Source organism: Homalodisca vitripennis, chromosome 4, assembly GCF_021130785.1.
Source record: "Homalodisca vitripennis isolate AUS2020 chromosome 4, UT_GWSS_2.1, whole genome shotgun sequence".
Classification (NCBI taxonomy): domain Eukaryota; kingdom Metazoa; phylum Arthropoda; class Insecta; order Hemiptera; family Cicadellidae; genus Homalodisca; species Homalodisca vitripennis.
The window spans coordinates 35,526,141-35,550,029 of NC_060210.1; the positions used below are offsets into that span (position 1 = coordinate 35,526,141).

A 23,889-nucleotide genomic window follows, 5' to 3' on the forward strand; every position below is an offset into this window, starting at 1 on the left:
GTATATGAATCATACAGCTTGATTTATTGTTACACAGTGACGAAGGTATTTAATTTATATAATTATATTTAAAATAATTAACTTGTGATTAATCCTTACTTTATTTCTAGATGTTAAGTAGCAGTAGTAAAAACGTTACTTCGCAAATTTTGCTATTATAACCATAGCGTATTGTAGAATGGTAAAATTTATCAATTTGTGACCTCAACTGATTAGATTTTTTGATAACATAAACTGATAAAAACAGTCAAGTTAGTGTAACATATCAGTAATTACGAAATTGATTTTAAATAGGCTTAAAAGATGAAATATTGGTTTATGTAGGTAACTTTGCTTGGTTAAATTAAATCTTGTTAAATGAAGTGTTCAAAATACAACTCAACTGGAATTATTCGCTCGTAACTGGAATGGATGTGTGTTGAAGTGCAATCGGAATTCCAGAAACACGGCGTGTGCAGTGACGATCGTTAACAGTTTAATTTCCACTAATTAGTATTTTCATGACTCAATATTCTCAAGACTATTAATGTTTTATACATGAAAAAATATATATTTAAATACTGGCTAGGTCTACAAAATAGATATTGAAATCAGAGGAAAGCTTCACTTTACATGGTTTTTTATCCTCCTAAAACTGTTATTTTTAACTTTTATAGGTATTTCTATACATTACGGCAATGAAAAAAAAACACGGAATAAATAAATAATGGTGAAACAAAGTGTACCGGGAAATTGGCCACATGACATCTTTCGGTAGTTAGAAAGTTCACATTTGGTTAATTAATCTTGTTGGATTAGTAGGTTGGACGATAAGCTTCAGCTTAACCTACAGTTTATTGATTCAAGAATATTGATGGAAAACAGGGAGTGTAAAACATATATAGGATGTTCGGTAGTTCAAGGATGAAAGGGGGTATATAAGGTATTCGGAAGCATAACCTAGATTGGTACGAAAAATAATACGCACTTATATAGCCCTATACCAAGGGAAGATTTATGCAGACAAAATTGATGCTGAACTGGCACAATAATTTGAGAAAAGCAATGGACAAGTATGTTGGAAACCCCAAAGAAGGACATCGAGATCAAAGTGTTTTATTTCTTCTTTTCTCTTTCTTGAAGAAAGAAAAAGGGTTACCGTGGATTACCGAAATTATGGATTAGTTGTGGGTGCCTAAAGTGGATCAGCTGTAAGACAAGCCTAAACTGGAAAGTGGGTGAACAAAGAGTTCCTTTTTTCATAACCTTTAATTTATAGAAGGAGTAAGGACCAGTACTTGCATTTCGTGAATTTTTAAAAGTAGGACTGGAATATCTAATTTATAAATCACCTTTTTAGTGTTATTTTACAAAGGATTGAAGACTTATTAGAATAAAACTGTTTTTTTAACTTCTAAATTATTTTTCATTATTTTTATAGATTTGATTTCATCCTAAAAATGGTATTAATACCACCTCTTACACAACTGTATTAAAAGGATAATATATCAAGCGTAATCTCCATCCTCCTAGATGAGTCTTTTTTACATCTCTCGTGTATGCCATGTACTAAAAAGATTTATCACTAAACCAAATATTAGCTAAAACATTTTATTAGTTTTTAATTTTTTTATAGCTAATGCCTACAGTGGGAGGAAGACGCTAGATAAAATAATGTGGTGAGAAACATGTATAATATCAGTGTTCCTGAAATTCACAGTTCAATATTGCTGGTTCAACGTATTACATTACATTAATTGCACTTCGTCGACTTATAACTAAGTAACACTTACTTACATACGTATAGATGCGTAATGGTAGTTTTGAAACGAAGCTATATTGTAGTATCATACAGGTCCAATGCTGTTTTATACATTTAAAGTTTCTCCATATGACCCACAACCCGAGACGCTCAGAGGTTTATAGCGCAAAGCTTTGCATTATTCAGAGGTTCAGTTCTTCGAGTGTCATCTGAGCTAAGAGATCGTGCTCATGAAAGTATCAGAATACGCACACCACGGCAAAACACTGCTGATGACAATATTGTTTACTTCCCTTAAACAGAAAAATAATGTTTTTTTCTAAATGTAAGTACAACATTAATTGTAACTACTTATTTTAAAGATATAAGTAGCATTACACAAATTTCATTCACCATTATAAGTATTAACATATTTACGCTGGACACGTTTCTACATGAATGAAATAGAATTTAACAAATGTAGGCGAATGTATGTGATTAAGAAGTACTAATATATTAGAAATGAAGAACATTATTAAGAGTGATATCTTTTACTCACCTACGTTTTTGCAACATTAAAATTAAAGTTAATTAGCTACGTGTTTCAATAACAAAATGTGGCTTATCTAATATTCCGTCAAAACAGTTAACATGTAGTGTTTCCGTAGTTTTGACAACATAATATCTAAGTAAAGCACAACTGAATTAAACAAAACGTAAAAATAGAACCATTTAAATATATTCAATGCTATCTGGTTTTTAAACTGATTTTGTATGAATAGTAACCACATTCGAAAACATATACCGAGACGAGACAGTTTATATTTGTGCATTCGTGTCTGCCCGGCGGGACTAGTAGGAACATCAAAGAGAATGTTTAGTCAGCTTGTTGGATAAATACTATGTGATAAAGAAGAGTTAAATTGTTTCTGCTGTCATTTTGTCTATTACAATTTGCTAGCCTTGATGAAAGTGTTAAGCTCTCGGTTTATGTTTGTTTATTCTCGACTGCCCTGGGGACTAGTAGATACATCTAAGTGAATTTTGAGGCAGCTCGTTGGATAAATACTATCTGGTAAAGATGAGTTGACTTGTTTTTGCTGTCATTTTGTCTATTAAAATTTGCTAGCCTTGATGAAAGTGTTAAGCTCTCGGTTTATGTTTGTTTATTCTCGACTGCCCTGGGGGACTAGTAGATACATCTAAGTGAATTTTGAGGCAGCTCGTTGGATAAATACTATCTGGTAAAGATGAGTTGACTTGTTTTTGCTGTCATTTTGTCTATTAAAATTTGCTAGCCTTGATGAAAGTGTTAAGCTCTCGGTTTATGTTTGTTTATTCTCGACTGCCCTGGGGGACTAGTAGATACATCTAAGTGAATTTTGAGGCAGCTCGTTGGATAAATACTATCTGGTAAAGATGAGTTGACTTGTTTTTGCTGTCATTTTGTCTATTAAAATTTGCTAGCCTTGATGAAAGTGTTAAGCTCTCGGTTTATGTTTGTTTATTCTCGACTGCCCTGGGGGACTAGTAGATACATCTAAGTGAATTCTGAGGCAGCTCGTTGGATAAATACTATCTGGTAAAGATGAGTTGACTTGTTTTTGCTGTCATTTTGTCTATTAAAATTTGCTAGCCTTGATGAAAGTGTTAAGCTCTCGGTTTATGTTTGTTTATTCTCGACTGCCCTGGGGGACTAGTAGATACATCTAAGTGAATTTTGAGGCAGCTCGTTGGATAAATACTATCTGGTAAAGATGAGTTGACTTGTTTTTGCTGTCATTTTGTCTATTAAAATTTGCTAGCCTTGATGAAAGTGTTAAGCTCTCGGTTTATGTTTGTTTATTCTCGACTGCCCTGGGGGACTAGTAGATACATCTAAGTGAATTTTGAGGCAGCTCGTTGGATAAATACTATCTGGTAAAGATGAGTTGACTTGTTTTTGCTGTCATTTTGTCTATTAAAATTTGCTAGCCTTGATGAAAGTGTTAAGCTCTCGGTTTATGTTTGTTTATTCTCGACTGCCCTGGGGGACTAGTAGATACATCTAAGTGAATTTTGAGGCAGCTCGTTGGATAAATACTATCTGGTAAAGATGAGTTGACTTGTTTTTGCTGTCATTTTGTCTATTAACATTTGCTAGCCTTGATGAAAGTGTTAAGCTCTCGGTTTATGTTTGTTTATTCTCGACTGCCCTGGGGGACTAGTAGATACATCTAAGTGAATTTTGAGGCAGCTCGTTGGATAAATACTATGTGATAAAGACGAGTTAACTTGTTTTTGCTGTCATTTTGTCTATTAACATTTGCTAGCCTTGATGAAAGTGTTAAGCTCTCGGTTTATGTTTGTTTATTCTCGACTGCCCTGGGGGACTAGTAGATACATCTAAGTGAATTTTGAGGCAGCTCGTTGGATAAATACTATGTGATAAAGATGAGTTAACTTGTTTTTGCTGTCATTTTGTCTATTAAAATTTGCTAGCCTTGATGAAAGTGTTAAGCTCTCGGTTTATGTTTGTTTATTCTCGACTGCCCTGGGGGACTAGTAGATACATCTAAGTGAATTTTGAGGCAGCTCGTTGGATAAATACTATCTGATAAAGACGAGGACTTGTTTTTGCTGTCATTTTGTCTATTAACATTTGCTAGCCTTGATGAAAGTGTTAAGCTCTCGGTTTATGTTTGTTTATTCTCGACTGCCCTGGGGGACTAGTAGATACATCTAAGTGAATTTTGAGGCAGCTCGTTGGATAAATACTATGTGATAAAGACGAGTTAACTTGTTTCCACACATTTTGCCTTGATGAAATTTGGGGGACTAGTAGCTTTGAATGAGGCAGCTCGTTGTTAGTGTTTAAGCCATAAGTAAAAGCAGAGTAACTCATTTCAAGCTGTAAAGTTCGGAGTCTTGGGAGTACTTGACAAGACTGTTTAACTAACAAACTTTGAAAAATCTGTGCCTGTGGAAGCGTTAACCTACACGGAAACATTCCTTGTATACGTGGCCAAATGCAATTTTTCAATGCAGACTTTGTGCTAGTATGATTGTACGGCTGTTAATTTTACAGGATTATGTATATTTATGCATTTTAATATTATTTACTTATGTTAAAAAATGCCATAGGAAGGTTTTGTACTTACAAAAATTCTCAGAAATTTGCATTATATCTTAATTTAATACATACTTTGAATAAGTTTGTATATTAAGTTTTTCAATATAATGTATTAAATAACAGTAACTATTGACATTTTTACAACATAATAAATTGAATATTTAGTAGAGTTTTTAAATGTATTGAAGTAAAATCTAAAGGGTCCTTTACAATAGATGACATGCTTTGTAAATCACAGTAGATTACATATATATAAATGAATAATACATAAATATGCATTTTATCGGGAGCGTTTCTCAGATATATTTCTGGTTTACAAAACAACTCCATGTAAAATATAATACTTATGGCTAGTATTATAACTAAGTAAAATATATAATCCTTATTGCCTAGAAAGCAACAATGCTTTGAGCTGGCTTTTAATTTTAAACGGGAAAGATTCTTTAAACTTTTGGGGAGGCTATTACACGTGATGAGACCGAAATAAGAAAACCTTTTCCTGTCCACCTCCAGCCACACTTTTCGGAAATGAAGTGTTTATCCATGACAGGTGCTAGGCTGAAAGACCTCATTCCGGAAATGCAGCCCCTCACAAGTACTGCGGCTCTCCAGATTCTAGAATTGTATTCATCATGCATTTGGTCAATAATAACACACCAAGTTTCCGTTTGAATCAAATTAACATAAATATCATAAATATGATAATATAATATGAATAATATAAATACGAGGAGATGTTCAAAACGCTTCTAATCAAACATTGAGCATAATGCTTCTTTCGTATTTTTTGAATTGCGGCATGTTTCTACATCTATTCAGACCACAGCCTACCAACAGCTCGCTGAAGTGCGTGAGTGACGTGATCAGAAAATTGCCAAGTATGACACTTGAGGGTTTTACATTAGCGGTAAGAAACAAGTACTTACCTCACACAGTTTAACACTCACGCCACTCTCACTGAGATTGTGCATGACATTTTTACGGCGCCAGATGTAGCACACAATATTTAGTTTAAGTCCATTATTGACTGACTAGGTGGATACACGTTGAAGATAAGCATTGGCCTGAACGATGTCTTCCTCAATGAGATCCGATGCTTTTTCACGATGCTCTCGCTCTTGCTACTTGTTTATAAACAACAAGTAGCAAAGCGTGCTTGTCAAAGCATATTTATATTTAAAGATACGAAGTGTTCAATCATGTCTGCATTATTGATATATTTAATATTGTTCCAGTAAATTTCCTTCGCATTCTGGATAGTCTTTTCAACACCGAAATTGAAAATCTCTGTATGATATAAAATTTCGTTCTGTTTCACCTTTCTGCACAGTCCTTCAACTGCTCTGGTCCACTATAATGTAATCTAAGATAGTATTTGAGGATGGTCAATCAATGACTCTCGTTGTTTCATTGATAATTTGAATTGTGTTTATCTCCTTCAAGAGTTAGCGTAAATATTTGGATTCACTAAAGCTGTTCAGTATATAAATATATTTGTATCACAAATATATGTATGACAAAAGAGAGAAAGAGAGAGAGAGATTTGGATTCACTAAAGCTGTTCAGTATATAAATATATTTGTATCACAAATATATGTATGACAAAAGAGAGAAAGAGAGAGAGATTTGGATTCACTAAAGCTGTTCATTATATAAATATATTTGTATCACAAATATATGTATGACAAAAGAGAAAGAGAGAGAGAGAGAGATTTGGATTCACTAAAGCTGTTCAGTATATAAATATATTTGTATCACAAATATATGTATGACAAAAGAGAGAGAGAGAGAGAGAGAGAGATTTGGATTCACTAAAGCTGTCCAGTATATAAATATATTTGTATCACAAATATATGTATGACAGAGAGAGAGAGAGAGAGAGAGAGAGAGAGAGAGAGAGAGAGAGAGAGAGAGAGAGAGAGAGAGAGAGAGAGAGAGAGAGAGAGAGAGAGAGAGAGAGAGAGAGAGAGAGAGAGAGAGAGATACTATCTAACACATGGGTGTCTGCAAATCACGCTCAACCAAAACCTTGTAATATTGTAAATATGTAAATGAGATAACTTGGTATGTGTACGACGATTAAACATTATAATTATGGAGATTTTATATTTCAATTTTATGTGAAAGGTTAAACCGATATGTTAAATACTTCACAAGAATTTGAATGGTTGTTAGTGTGGCCGTGCCCATGTATGCTCTTTTCAAGTATTTGGTAAATGTTTATAGCTTGTATTTACCAACAATCACTGCATGCCATGTAACAGTCACCTGCCAATTGGTGGATACACAAGTTCGAAATAATGTTTATTAATTCATTATTTTAGTTCTTAGCTTTTAGCTCATAGATAATTGAAGTGAGCTCAAAAAATATAAAAACACAAAAGTCACTACTATTATTTTGCACGATTCTCTTCGGGATATAACAGGAGTGCCTTTGACAGCCACTTTAAATCACAATACGAGAGTTCCACGTTTGATTGATGATCAACGCAAGGAATGCCCATCACTATCCTACAATTTCCAAGTCATGTAATACCTATGTGACCAGTGGGATGGACCACAAAACGTAGAGAGTTATGTAAATTACTTTCCACTACCTCAGGAGATTTTACGAGTTTCAAACTTTGAAGACTAATTTGAGATGGGGGGCAGAATCGTTCGAAAATACCAACTTTAACGTTTGACAAGTTGTTGCACAATTTGAAGGCACTTATTCCTGCATTGTTTTTCTATTGTTATGGAACCGTTAAGGACCAGTGAGGCGGATATGTAAATTATATAGTAGTAAGGTCATGTGAGTTAACATTATTGATCACGGTCATTTGAAACATCTATATACACAATATCATCAGTGACAGGTACAAATTCCAAGGAATTTATTCAAGTATAACAATGAGATTTCAATAGATAGACTAGGTGTTTTAGAGATATTTTTTTTTAATTTGCGGCTGACATCATTCTGGTAACAATAAGATAATAGCATTTGTAGCTATAAATGATGAAAGCCAAAAGGACTTTATATTAAAACTACACAATTTCCTGGTGAATTCCAACGTGGAAAATAAACTATTACAGCCACCCTATTAACAAATCTATACATAAAAATTGTAGCACATACATTTTTCTCCACCCTTTGTTACCCTCTCTCTTACCACATTTCTTTCTTACTCTTCCTTTTTCGATTATCTAGAACAAATTCAATTAATTGTGTTTCTATAAATTATTTTTTCTCCACTATATATATTATTTTCTATTATTATTTTTCAAGCTTATTTCCTCAAGGAAAGAAACACTAAAATTATTTAAAACGTATTCTATTTTTTCTTCTTATATGGAAACATTAAAACTTAATCGTACAGTTTCAAAACAGAATGCTCTTAAAACTTAAAAATTAATGGGAATGTCCAGAATATAAAGATTTATTTAAACATCGCCGAAAATTTGGAATGAATTAATATAATACGTTGAAAGCAATAATATAAATCTACTTCTACTTATTTCACTGTTTGTACTATATCAAGACCAACCAAAATAATGGTTATGTAGTTAATATAATACCTTTTTAAAGTTTTTCTAACGGATGGCATTTATTTTTGGAAAATATATTAAAATAACCATTGAATTACTATTTACTTAGTACTGTCATTGATTGAGTGAGTGACCGAAGTACAAAGAATAGTAACTATACTAACATTGGCATACCATATTTCATTCACTCTAACAAGCTGATGATCTACAAATCACAACTTTACGTACGGTTCTGGTATATAGGGAATATTCACAAGAACAGACTAGGAACTAGCCTACAATTACGAAAACTAAGATGAAGAACCGCTAGGTTAGTGTAAATAAATTAAAAGTGTAACAAAATTCGATTTATCTTACATTCCAGTATTATGTTTTATTTGAATTATAAAAGTTTTTCACTATACAAACTAATTAAGTGATTGAAAGGAATACGTACAGATTAAATGATACTTAAAATTAATTCAATACTTTTCGTAATCGTGGCGACTAAATTCACCTCTGCTCTTAATTATGCAATGAACCGTAGCAATCATCGTCCGACCAATAATCGTGCCATATTGTTCCCATCTGTGAGCTCGTCCCTTTATTTACTAACTAAATAGGAAACTGTATGAAGGTAAAATAGTTGGAATATTATCAAATAAAGTTAACATATTTTCAACACACAAGTAACATTCTTGAAACAGATTTACATAATTAGACCTTGTAGGCCACAATCTGGAATATATTCAATGTTGTCTTTTATAGAATACATTGAGGTATAATGTAATATAGCTCATTAGATCACCATGGTTGATTTCGGACTGTTGGAAATAATTTGGGTTTAATCGTAGGTGAATATGAAATGCAGAAAATACATGTAAGAAAATTGAAGTGACTCAGTTTATACGACACATCTGCCACCGATCGATATCCAGTTCCCTTAACAATGAGGAAAGGCTGGAAAAGGCCTCTGTGCCTTATCTAACTATCTCCCTACCTAGGCGTAAGGGGAGGGGAAGGGTGGCTTATCGCAATAAATTGAGAGACGGCTTAAAGGTAGAAGATAAACAAGTGCTTGAAATAAATAGAAAATCCTGATTAACGTCAATTCAGTTCAAGGGTTATTCCAAGAGTTGCTTGAAGTTTCCTCCGGTAAGTGATTAATAACAGCGTTGCAATTACTATCCATGAAGAATGATTTTTAATGAAACGAAATTAAAAACTGTGTGATAACTAACCATAAAACTCATGTTTCTCTTAGGTAATTCTAAAGTTTCATGTTAATAAAAACCAGAGCAGCTAAAAACTGCATCATAACTCATCTCGGATCTGAGTATGCACCTATTTACTCGCCTCAGGTATTCATAAATTTGTTTATACGGGCTCATATACATTTAAACTGCATTGGGCATAGGAAATAGTAGGATCATATGAATAAACTTTATTCAATTTCTCGATTTGTGAATAAGGAGCAAGTGTATAAAGTAGTTTGGTTACCAGTATTTAGAATAAATACAACGGGTTTTTGTATGCCTTGAGATTACAGAAACTTAACTAGATTGATATTTTGTGAACTTAACTAAAATATAATAAATACCTCAACACTGGTTTAAGTGATTTCTCAATACAATAATGTACAGCAAATGTTTAGCAAATGAGAAATACAATTTGTATACCTTTCCAGTATTAGTAAAAAAGATTATATATGGTCAATGTAATAACAACTATCAATCCTGAGAGGAGCAAATAAAACCACGTAACTATATGTGAGTATTATAATCTAGTCAACGTTTGACTGTCTTTAAAAGTAACCTAATTCTTTCGCTAATTTTATGGTGATCATGTCGTATTTTGTATTCATTTGTCGCAAGAGACGACAAAGGAAATCTCGCAGCAAGATAATTGAGATAAATTGAGATGCATGCAATATTAAACAATGCATCCTTCTGGCTCCTGATGATGATGGAAATATGGATGGATTTCTTAAAATGACTACATCATATAATTTATTGGCATCTTTGTGATAGTTTCTAATAATTTATTTATCAAAGGGGAAATATTAAGGTAATAAATGCTATCTACTCAGTAATTATTTTCTAATCAATGCAGGACGAACAATACCGTGGGGAATTCATTGTAGGTGTAGTTAACAGTACTCTTAAGGAAAATTTCAAGAAATGGCTCTAACATAGTACGCTCCTTTTGAAGATTGGCTGGAAACATTGTTTGTTTGTGTTAATAAAGTTTAAATGACAATACTTGGAAGTATTGATCTAGAATGTTACAGGAATGCAAATCCCCATTCGTAGAAGTTCAGATATGTTGTCGTCAATGTAGCCTTGGAAGAGGAGACAAGGTATGTCTGATAATTTTTATCTTAAAAATATAGTGGGTATGTTAATAATAAAGTCAGTGACTAAAAATGTCTACCTTTAACTTATTGCATGTTTTTAATACTGGACACAAATTAATGAATGACTAAAATAATAAATTATGAAAATGTAACTTTTTCGTACTATCCTAAAAAAATATGAATGAGAAATAGCAAGTAAGAAATGGTTACGTTATTGTGTAAAAACTTTTAATTCTTCATATGGAAAATACTGCACACACACACACACACACACACACACACACACACACACACACACACACACACACACACACACAAAAGTATCTCTATTAAACTGTAACAGCTCATATGTTTTAATACTGGTTTATCGGGTACAATTTATCTTTTTACGGTATCTGCACGAGTTTACCTCTAGTTACATTAAAAGCTTTATCGCGCAAACAATTTTGGGTTGCAGATTAACTTCTCCATTAAAAACGGGACCAGACGCTGGTAATTAAATGTTAATTAGTGATAAATGCAATACAATATTTACCCGTCTACCCCTCACAGACATGCAGTGTTGGAGTTGTAGTATCGCAACTCTAATTTTACTTTTTAAACAGATTTTATTACTATATTTGACATTCTTATTTGGACAAGTTGAGTAACTATGTATTTAATAATATAGTTTATACTTACACAGTATTTTATGTATGTGTGGTTAACTTAAACCTAACGAACTAAATTTGTCCTTAAAAGCTGTATATTTAGTTTTAAGCTTTTGAGGCAAGGCAGTTTAAATCTTTTGACGCGCTACAGCTCAAAATAAATAATTAGCCTTATCATGACCTCAGAACAAGCTTTACAACAATTTTACTCTTCAAAATGGTAGAGATCATGAAACTATGAAGCGTTTTTGAGTATAGTTAAAATGAATATTTCCAAAATCTTGAATTCAATTGAGGCAGTCAATTTATTTTTGGAATTTTATTACGCTTTTCTGTGTGGCTCTTGAGCTCCGAGTCTTGGCGAAACGAGCACTGAGTTATCTAGGTTAACATTTAATTCAGAGAATAGTTGGGCTAACTTCGTCAAATTCATTCATCTACACTATGTGCAAGTGGTTGTATGGGAAATGTTCACGGTCCTTACATTTTGTTAAGAACCATGGTCGCCCAGACGTGTTGTATATGTAATGAATGGGTTTGGTCCAGAGACCTGGACTCAGAACCGCTTCCTGGCTATATTCAGACAATATCTGTACCATAAAACGTTTGTAAAAATTAAAAATGATTACATTTATTACATTATATGAAGTTTAGAGTACCTGTGGGTACTTTCCTCTAAAACCCCTGCGATTCGATTGGTCCCAGCAGCGAGCTCGGCCTTACCATTAGCTTATAGGTTAATGCCAACTACCATATAAATTCGTTCATAATTACGACCGTAATCGTGGTACATTGATACTATGATATGAGTTTGTTAACTGAAATAATATAGAGGTTATAAATCTACCTTAAAACTGGTTATGGTCTGTCGAATACCCAAAGTAAAGTAAGCTACAAATTTATGGTTTAGTAGCCTAAACACAAAATAAAACACATTTAAACACCAGCTGTGAGTTTATATTCCTTAAATATCATCATACAATTGTACAGTGAGAGTTATGCTATATACAACTTTGCCAAATACCAGCTTTGAGGGCCAAGCTCAAGTAGCTGCTTACTGCTAACGGAAATGAAGAATATTAACGAATATTAAAATTATTATGCTGAAGCTCTGAGGTCAAGAATATTAACAATAAGGCAACAGTACTTAGATTGGTACATTATTTAAAGTTAATAATAAATTTCCACACATGTGTATTTTAATCGAAATCCATTATACAGTTGCTCATTTTGATAGAAATTAGAAATCTGTAAAATTAAGACGTACATTCAATCATATTATCTTCGTTATTGCCTGGTAAGATAACCAATTCAGGCCAATACGAGTAATAGCAGAATATTTCCAGTTCCATTGCCAATCAATCTTTCAACTAAACACCAACAAAAGTATAAAGAAAACAAAAACATCAATCGGTTTAACTTCTTGAGTTGGAGCAGGATCCTGATTAATTGAGTCCCCAAGGCGTGAACTTAAAGTTGGCAAACTTTTAACATTAACTCTTGAAGTATAAGTAACTACAAGAAATTTCACTTAAATGAAATATCTTTTATTATCCTCAAACTTGGTTCGGTTTTCACTTTAACTATATTTAGTCTACTACAAAAAGAAATCATTTTAATATTACACACGTGCGTGCCCACGCACGCACACACGAGTATACAAATCGCAGCAAAATGTTTGAAATATAGACACATTTTGTACAAATGTTTATTTATGCTTTACAGGCAAATCTAAGAAAGAATTTTCTATCAGCCTCGGGGTTCCAAGTCACTGGCCTCTAGGTTAATGACAATTTTCTTAAGAAATGCGTCATGTTAAATAAATACGGCATGTTATTTATTGAAAGAGCTTAATAAAGGTTTTCACTTGTTCCATGTAAGAGTTATAATATAACAACACAATCATATATTTAATCCATTTTACGATCGTTTAAAATTTAATTACATTTAAAATATTATGATTATTGAGTAATCTTGAAAGTAAGCAGGCCCGTATTTAGATACGTGTTTTTCTGCGCTCCAAAAAAGGGTAAAAACATTAGTTGGCAGCAAAATTTGTAATTAAATTTTTCATATTTAGAATAAAATAATTATAATGCATTTAATAATTATATTAAGTTATATTATATTACTTATGAGTAATGCCATTGCAAGGTTTACTGAACGAGGGCTGCGCGTCCAAACGTAGGTTTGTGTATATAAAAACAATTGTTCCAAAAGGAAACCGCCTCTGCCGGTTACAGCTGTAGTCTGCCGTCAGACTGTGGCTTCGACCACGTACGAACGGTAAGCGGAAAAGCGGTAGAACGACCACACTGTAGAGTGGTAGTAGCCACGATAGAAGAAGTGGTTTTGTATTTTTGATTTTTAAGTTGTGTTGAGTCATCGAAAATGTATAGTCTCTGGACGAAACTGTCTAACTCTAATTCTCAAGTGAAAATAGTATTAAAGCAGCATTTTGATCCGTATTCTGCTTCCCCGCCTGCTTTCCAACCGTCTGTTGCGGTCCCCTTATCCAATACCATTTCATTTCTCACCTGATAGGTACAATATATGACAATCATGCTATTGTTTTTCCTTTTTGACGAATAATACGGCGAAATGAACGGTATGAAAAGACTAATTGGTAGAAGGTAATTTTAAAAGTCGTGCAAATGTATTACCTAAAACTGATAAGCTATTTTGAGCAAGAGTTGCAGTACTTTACGAACGTAGGCTACTTCAGAGATTATTTTCTGTTGAAACATACCTTCGCAAGGGCCAGCATACTGGGTAGACGACTTAGTGTTTTTGAGTCAGAGCATATTTCTATAATTCGAATTATTACGATAATCAATTAAAAATAATCACATGATGGGTAGTAATTTGGGGGATAGCGAGGGTCTGATAGCACAGGAGCACGATTACTAACCACGGGCATGAAGTAACAAGAATTTATTTAAATTTTTTTATAAGCTCTGTTGAGCACAGTATCTAAAAATTAAAACTGGAAGTTTTAGGTAAAAAAAATATTTTTAACGTGAATGTTAACAAATAATTATAAAATATGCACATACAGTGCTTATTCAGTAGTGCAATGAAGATTTAATATCTAACCTTAACTACAGATTTAAATACTGTTATAAAAAACACGTCAGTTGTTTTGTGACAAATGTAGGCTTCACAGGCCGGCGAATATAGTATATTTCGGAGAAACAAAGTCAATTTACCTGTAGCATCATAAACATCTTAGACTGCAAGTAAATTATAATGGGCGAAATTATACGTTTTCTAATGGAAGAAAACTTCTCAGACCTGTCTTGATCGGGGAAACAAGGCAAACTCAACTATGACACAAGAAAAGTCTTAGATAAGAGTAAATTATAATTGCTCCAAGTATCCACTTTTGCAATACAAACTTGATCGGAGCAACAAGACAAACCCAACCTTGGCATCGGATGTGTAATTCCCTAAAACCAGAGTACTTCTACATGCGCAAAAACATAACATAGCTGTGATAAAATTTCCTTGATACACTCTAGAACCTGGTCACCATAGGCACTGACATAATATGTATCTAAAATAAGCCTATTTCCCTTTCTAAACTAAATAAGCCCTCTAATTAAATTATAACATAATTGGAGAGATAATGTCCTCAACTTTAGGTTTCCCGCTGGAAGAAAATAGTTCAGTTGTCATTGAAAATAGAGTAGGTCATTGAAAAAAATACCTACTACGGAATGCTGAAAAACATTCAAAATATTTCACGGATACTTATAACAATGTTTCAGTCTTTGACTTCAGAGGTCTGTAACTCTGTTCTCAATCTAAAGTGTAAAACGGATCAGGAGATTGGAATATCGGAATTTCGGTGACTATCACTTATCTAAGAAACAATAATAATGAGAAAAAAAAATATTTCCATAGTGTCATTTTTCAAAAGGAAATTGCATGCGAGCCATGAAAAAGTGCTAGTAAATACGAATTATAAATTATAGTTTCTGTATAAGATAGACTATAGAATTATAAATAATTCTAGTAAATACGAATTATAAATTATAATTTCTGTATAAGATATCCTTCAATATTTAGGTATTTCTGTTATCAAAAAAGAGTTATAAATATGGCGTCCAAAAACTCTATAATAAATTAATACATAAATACGTACACACACAAGTACGCATATGTGTATTTAAGAGCAAATTTTATCTAGTAAAATATAAAACATACAAATTTGTCTTTACAAATTTACTTCCATTACTCGTAAAGAAAGTATATTTATACGCATTCTAATATTAATGTTGTCTCATGAACTTTGTCAGTAATTTCATTAGTTTCACCAAAGTTGTCTTGTAAACTTTAATCTAAACGAGTAAACTACGTTACGATAAAATGTGTAATAGTATCCGTGAATGCCATCTCCGAGCAGTGGCGCCACCTCTGATACGACACTTGCACTACTAGCGCTACCTGTAGGCAACATTCACAACTACCGGCACAATTTAGTAGACACAGTACACATACCTTTCCACAATTTGAATTTCTGAGGACTCCGATGGCATGTTCTCTGTATTCTTTATCCAGGTGGTCATGCTGGGCCTGAATACGCCTGAAATTGAAAACAGAAGTAAATATTTAGACACACCAACAATTCATTTATTGACCGCTTTCGTATTCATTACTGCATTATTGTAAAATTATTATCACATGTCCAATTAATTAATAACTGTTATTTGGTATATGACTTGCATTTATCACAGATTTTTATACCAGGAATCTTATAAAATCCAAATGAACATATTTTTTTTTAGATCTGTTAGTACGAATTAAATGAAAGAAAGACAAATAAGCAACAAGCAGAGTTGCGATTATGGGTATATTTTCCAAATGATAATCAATATATAGATAGCTTCAAAATCTAATAAACAACATAGCACTTACTCTACGAATATAATTTTTCATATCATATCCTCCATATTGTCCAATAATTCAGAACTATTATTATTATCTCTTTATTATATTAAATATATTATTAAAGGTGAGCATTTGCAGGTGCTTTGCATCAATAAATTTATTTTATTTCATACAAACAAAAACTAAAGAACTTAACGTTATTTTCGGTAGTATATGCATTATGTGGGTTTATTTTTGTTTCTTTCTCTGTAAATTTTTAATAATATATCATTACAACTACTTATATACTAATTTTTCATTTGTGATTTATGAACTGTTACTTTGTTTCAAATTTACACGTATTATTTATATAATATTTGTGTGAACAAAAGCTATGAATAGCATTTTTCAATTAGCCTATTAGAAGTAAAATTTCATATATTGCAAGAGCATTGTGGGTACTTCCATGCCCGACTTCTCCTCTTCTTTACAACGTAAAAAGTAAATTTTGATTGCAAACACTACGATCTTAAACTATTAATTTTTCATTTCTCTCAACAAAAGTGATAAATTTTTTAAATTTATAGATGAAGTATATTATAAATTTATATATTAGTTTAATATTATAGGAAGCATATCTGTGACTGTAAGCCTAAATATAATACCAATTAGGTGTTATTAGTATATATATATATATATATATATATATATATATATATATATATATAACTGAATCAATATTAGGAGCATTTAATATTTACATTCTAATTATTACTTATATAGATAGTATAACTGTTATTTTATATATATATATATATATATATATATATATATATATATATATATATATATTACAGCTGAAATATTAATAAAACGCATAACTGAAACGTTATTTTTCACAATATTATTCATATAAAAGTCTTAAACATGGTTGGAGTATCATTATACGACATTAATTGGAAAAGTAATATAAATAAATGTATGAATATTACAGTATAAAATACTATTATTATATTGTTCTGTATAATATTTTACACAGGACACAATGAATATTAATGTAAACTCATGTATATTTTGTAACTCACGATATAGCAAGGATAAGTTCCTGCTTTTGGTGTTCCTTCGCCTTGATTGACCCTCCGTCCGCTAGAGCACTCTGTAAGTCCTTTTGTAGCACATTCAACTTTCTTCGTTCAGCTTCTAGCAGCAAACTTGTCACCTAAACAATGCAGATTTATTAGTAATGTTTCGCTCAGCGATAAAATGAAATTTTGTTAGTGAAATCCATTCATTTCATTTTCGACTGAGTGTTCAGCAAACTTGATTTCTAGGAAATTTTTAAAATTGAGAAAAAAAAATGTAATATGGTATAATGTATTTTATCGGCACAATTTTATCGGCTTTTGATTGTTGTGTCAATAGCCAGAAAGAGTTCTTACGTACTTAAGATTGCATCTGGACAGTAAGTAATATAAAAATCAGGTTCTTTATTCTCTGTGCTATTTTGCGTGTAAGGTTAAGTAAAAAAAGACTTCTGTTGTTAAGTCGTCCTTAGTAATGTTTGTTTTATTTTTTTTATCAATTTTAAACAAAATACATGTACAGGTTTGAGATTACAAAATTAAAATCTTGCGAAAGAATAAAAAATTAGTTTTAAAGTTAATTATAAATATACAGAATTAGTTTATTTCCAATTTTTATAACACTGTGTTGGAACATTAGTATAAACATTGATATAAATTACTGAAGATTTGGCAGACTCTAGCAGTTTGAGCTATGGAACTGGTGAAAAGATGTCCGACCAGTTGCAATCCACTCTCTCTGAAGCTGCCATTAGTCGCCAAATTACTTTTGTACCTTTTTTGGGGCCAATTAAATGGTAATCTTCTACGCTTAAATGGGACTACCATTTAGCGAGATGACGCTGATGATTAGTTTGCGAAAAAATGTTATAGTCAGTAAAGTTGTTTTTTAATTCATTATAAATTTAATCTTACAAATATTATTAGTTAAGATAATTATATATTTGCTTTCAGAGACAACAAAAATACTGTACACATAAAATATGGATATCTTGGTGTATTAAAATTCGTAAATATCATACATTTTCTGTTAGGAAATACAAATTATTTGGTTAGCGAAGCATATGACTTGAAAGTCTTGAAAGATTTTATTTATGCAAGTCTATGTATCACACGATATATCAAGAACGAACTGACCTAGACTTGAGGACTATACAGGGTGAGTGGCTCTTGGGGTGACAAAATTTTTTGGGTTATAATGCAATGTAAATGTGATACAATGGCGGTTATAAAAAAGTCTAAACTCCAAAAATTAGGTGTGAAATGAATTACTTTCAGTTTTTCTAAAAACCCGTGTTTTTGTACGTAAATCTCAGCAAACGTATAGACATATGTGAGCAACCTACACAATTTTTAGATTCTCCGTTAAATTTTAGATTTGAAAAAGCTATCGGTTCAAACGGTAAGAAAAGAAAATTAAGCTTCAGGCCGATTTAAATGGCAAAGTTGCTAAGTTTCAGAAAAACTGAAATATCTTTTTACCACACCCTGGACACAAGAATGTGTCAAGTGATATTAAAAACTTTATAACCCAAAAAATTTTGTCACACCAAGAGCCACTCACCCTGTATAAGCTGATTTGGAATATATACACTTTTATATACATATAAATCGCTGAGCGTTAGTGACTTATCACTTGAGCAAAATGCTGAAAATGCCCTTTCTGTTCGTCCACCTACCTGTTTGTCCGTACGATATCTCGGAAACGAGTTGACCTACAGACTTGAAATTTTGTATGATTCTTCATTTCTATATTAGCCATACACTGGATGTCACTCTATAGGAATTAGCTGAGAATTAGTAAACATTTTTACGTTGGTCAGATGAGTATCCATAATGGCAACGAAGAAGTGGCAGAATAAATAATTTGTATACGAATTTAGTAAAATAATATGGCATTTTCACTTATTACAGTATCAGATATACAGAGCTACATGTTTGAAATTACCATGTGACCTTAGCTGAGCCTGTGTTACGCGACGTATGGAGTGGCGTATCCCTACCTTGTTATTAGTGAAGACCTAATTAAGTACACTTTATTTTTCTGTTAGTCCAGTCACATTACTCAGGTACTAACAAAGCCATAGTGATTTTTTGTTTACAAATTTAGTTACAATCGACTTTTAATACGATATTAATCTTTAAAAATACTGATTGCATATTCTAGAAACCGCTTGTGTGGTTTCCTTACATAATTATGAAGAAAGCTCATAAAAAGCCACTAATGTTATTGATTATACAAATTGATTACGTTATTGTAATAATTTTAAATTAAATGATAAAACCTATTGTAATATAAAATATAGTAGCTTACCAATAGAGATCTCTGCCTTTCATCCAGTTTTGTAAAGAAACAAGAAAGTTAAATGTTGAAAAGTTATTTAAACATTCTGTATTTAAATTCTCTGCGACTAAGAGAATAATAAGTGAAGAGCGGTTTAAGCGTACTTTCACAGTTCGATTTTTTTGTAATGGCAGTAATTTACATATGGAAATTCCGAGGACGGGCTCTTGTCTGATACTGGTGCAGTCAGGAGATGTGGTGGGCAAAAATACATAGTCATGAAGTAGTTACCGTTTACAATCTTGTACATGTAATGTTTTCCCTTTTTCATTGTTATGTATACCACATCGCACATTGCCCTCCATTAGCTTTACATACGGCTTAGCGTAACCCACACACCGAACTGTCACGGTTAATCTGGAAATATGTGACCACAATGTACGGTCAAACGGTTCTGGGGTTTTTTTATAGGTTATTCGTATTATTAACAGAGACAGGGTGTCCATAAATTACTCCATCCACTTGAATTGTCAGGTCCAAATAAGTAATTTATGATATTTAAAGTATAGTCATATCTTGCTTCTTAGCCGTCTTTCTGCCTGTTCTCGTTTTTAGGTAAAACATCGTGTCTTTGGATTGAATAAGAGTAAATTGTTCAAACTTGGCAAAATTATAATCGTGTTGTTAAGAAAAAATGTTACTTGTACTTTCAATATTCCTTCTTTGATTCCTAAAACAAATAGTTTTATATACATTGTATAGCCAACCAAGTTTATAGACTTGGATGATCTATTCCAAAATTTTAAATTAGAAGTTATGGATCGAATGAGATTTCATTTCATTCTCATGATGTCCTATGGACAGATACACTGACAAATTTTACATGCCCCGGTAGACAAAAGAGAAATGTTATGAGTGATACGATTGATGCCGCAAAGCCAAATTCTATGGTTGGTCAAAATTCACTTCTGTCTTCGTAGTAATAACTTTTAAAGCAAAATTTCAAGTTCGACAAACAAATATATTCTTTTAGTATCTTGCTGTATGTTACATTCACATGTTGTGTTTATTAAGATAGGTTTTATAGCAGAGTAGAATAAAACTGCATATAACTTGCAAAAGTTTCAATACAATTTATTAATTAATTACCTGAGTAATCAGTCTGAAATTTGTTGAAATCATATTTACGGGATTACGGGAAATCATAATTTCAGACCGATCGAGTAAAGAATAGCGGTTTAATTTAAGCTATGTAATTTTGCGCCATGACGATATACATACTGGCAGAACTTGCAAGATGATAGTTGAACAAACTAAGAGGGATAGCAGGGAGTAAATCTGAAATCTTAATTTATTAATAAATTAACGAAAATTATATTGATTAAGATATGTATACATATGGTTGCAAATCATGAACAGTTAACTGTAAGAAATAAAAACAAACAAATCATATAAAAAGTGTAATAAACGTGACTCAATGGTTCACGTTACAATGGAAGAGTAAGATCAGACTAAGGATTCAGCATTCAGTTGAGACCGTTGCACCGTGCAATAGGTTGGCTGTTTTTAAATTGCTGGAAGTATGAGTTAAACCAGAATACAGTTGGTGGTAGATTTGTTTCAGCTGTACTCCTAGAATATTATGGTTAAATTTATAATGTAAGTAGAAACTGATGAGTTCTGCTGAACATATCACTGCTGCTGAACTTATGCCATTAGAAACTGATGAGTTCTGCTGAAAATCTCACTGCTGCTGAACTTACGCCATTAGAAAACTGATGAGTTCTGCTAAACATCTCACTGCTGCTGAACTTATGCCATTAGAAACTTATGAGTTCTGCTGAACATCTCACTGCTGCTGAACTTATGCCATTAGAAACTGATGAGTTCTGCTCAACATCTCACTGCTGCTGAACTTATGTTATTAGAAACTGATGAGTTCTGCTGAACATCTCACTGCTGCTGAACTTACGCCATTAGAAAAATGTATTAACCCGGAACAATAATTGCAAACAACTCGGCACACTCGATTATTAAGTGACAGTCGTCTTGAGAGTAAAGTTTCCGTATAAAAGTCGGAAGACAACGTGTGGATAGAATCAGACCTGTAGACTATTTATAGCCTAGGCGCACTCTAATAATAGAAAATTCTAGTGCACTCTTTCCAGAGGATTCTTCAAGTAAGTTTTATGAGGGGATCGCAATACCGCACAAAATACGCTGACAAGCACAAACAGCTTAATTCTCCTGAAATATGCCGTGGAATATAGCTCCCAAGTAGATGTTAGCTCTAAATGTTACCACAACAAGGTAAAATTCCCTTAAAAAAGTCCATTAGACTCTATGATTTTTCATCTGATAAATTCATAACCCAGGTCTGTTGTTGGGAATAGGCAAACGAGATTGAAGATTTTATCTGTAAACGGTTATAGTTGTGATATTCTCAGGTTAATTAATCCTTATCAACCCGGAAAATAAGGTGAGGGTACCACACTCGAGAGAAAGTACTGTACATACTAATCTGTCAACATTGCACAACTTCGTTATTACGGGTTAAAACTCAAGAAGCTAAGACATTTATCATTCCGGTATCTTTTATTTTTTAGAGTATTAGTGACTCAATAAGTCACTCCTTTTTAATAGTATGTAACGCTATTTGTACAAGTATTGAACTGCTTCTGAACAATAATAAACAATAACGAATTCCAAAAATACATCATTACAGTATCAACAAACCTGCTATGTTAAGTAATCCAGCGAGAGTGAACGTAAAGATAGTGAAATATATTACAAACAAACAAAGGTACAAATTTTACACCTAAACAAGTTTCCCTGTGAAGTGATGTGAAGTGCCGACTAAAATGCGAACACGTTTCGAGCTTCAGTGTTTGGAGAGCAAAAAGTGGCCGTTCGTAAATACCCGGAGGCTCAATGGGATTTATGAATGCCGGTTTACTTTACGTTACCTTGTATAGCCACCTCTCTAGATGGTAAACTTGATAAGTGTAAGCTTTCAGCACAGATTTTTAACTCTTGTAAAAGGTCAGTAAATACTAAAGTTGTATGTACACTACAAAACTTTTGTTGCTAACCTCAAATATCTATTTACACACATACTCAGTACAAAATATCTGCATGTTGAACACGGTCTTGTTTACTTATTTGCTAAGATGTTTGGCTAATTTAAAGTCCATCAAATGTTAAAAAATGATTATTTAGACTCTTTTATACTAAAGGAGAAATGATAATACGAATATCTCAATTATTATAGGTATTAAAAGATGGCTTAATCTATAACAAATGCATTTAATTCCTTTTTATACAAAAGAGATAGCAATTGCTTCTGATTATACTGGCATTTGTGATATTTTGTGAATTTATTCAGTAGGTTAGTTTACACTTTTAGATTTGGCATATTCTTGACGACTATGACAAGTTAGCTTTAACTGTACAAAAATTATTACTATTTTACATAATTAAAAAAACCTCTTATGCCACGTATAGGAAAATTGAAGACACTATGTGTGTTTAGCCTACACCAAAATTAAGATTTAAGTCTGGTAACCTTAAAATATCTAGGAATTATCATTCTAAAATCTCTATCAAAGTGAGAATTGTAGAAAACGACATTAAAAATGTTAGTCCATATGCAATAACACAAAGCAAATGTAACCTTTTGTAACAGCTAACATCTCTGTAAGAATGGTTATCTGGTACGTTAGTCACGTGTAATAAACCGAACTATCTGTTTCCCCTGCTTCCTCTTCACGTTCTGCATCTTTTCCTTTGTAGTCAGTATTAATCCTATTCTAGAACCTTTAAATAACGTGCCGGTGGCGAACAGGGAACTGGTTAATTCAGAAAATTCGCAGATCCTAATGACAAGCTTAATTGGAAAGCACTCGACGCTTCATATTCGCCATATTAATTACTTTTTATTCTTCTTCGAGTTCTATTTTGGTATAGTTATGGTGATTCCTGCATTATTGTGCATCTTTGGGCATGCAGGGTGATTGATGATAAACATTCTTTGACTGGTGGAGATAAACGAATACTTGAGAAAAATTAAGCGCAGTAAGCCAGCATAGGCTGTTTTATACTATTAATTTATTGAAAAACAGCATTGAACAAAAATTAAAGATCCATTACTATCAAATTACATCGAAACTAATATTAAACTATGTTGTAGTTGTTTTATCAAAGCTATGAAGTTACATATGAACAAAACTGGATCTAGCTTTTCAATTTCTTTAAACAATATTCTCAAATATCCTTGTTGTTTAGATTAATGGATACGATGATACAA

The 23,889-nt window shown here is 32.4% G+C and overlaps 1 protein-coding gene across 2 annotated transcripts in view; it reads right to left on the bottom strand.

Moving 5' to 3' along the window:
* The window catches only part of LOC124359155 (ras-GEF domain-containing family member 1B-like), a 657,259-nt gene that overhangs the window by 529,812 nt on the left and 103,558 nt on the right, over nucleotides 1-23,889 (bottom strand). For both annotated transcript variants that reach the window (XM_046811659.1, XM_046811660.1), the window contains 2 exons: nucleotides 17,303-17,436; nucleotides 15,849-15,933 (listed from right to left, as the gene is read on the bottom strand). In XM_046811659.1, the coding sequence (XP_046667615.1) occupies nucleotides 15,849-15,933; nucleotides 17,303-17,436 (219 nt within the window). The remainder of the gene's footprint in view (nucleotides 1-15,848; nucleotides 15,934-17,302; nucleotides 17,437-23,889) is intronic.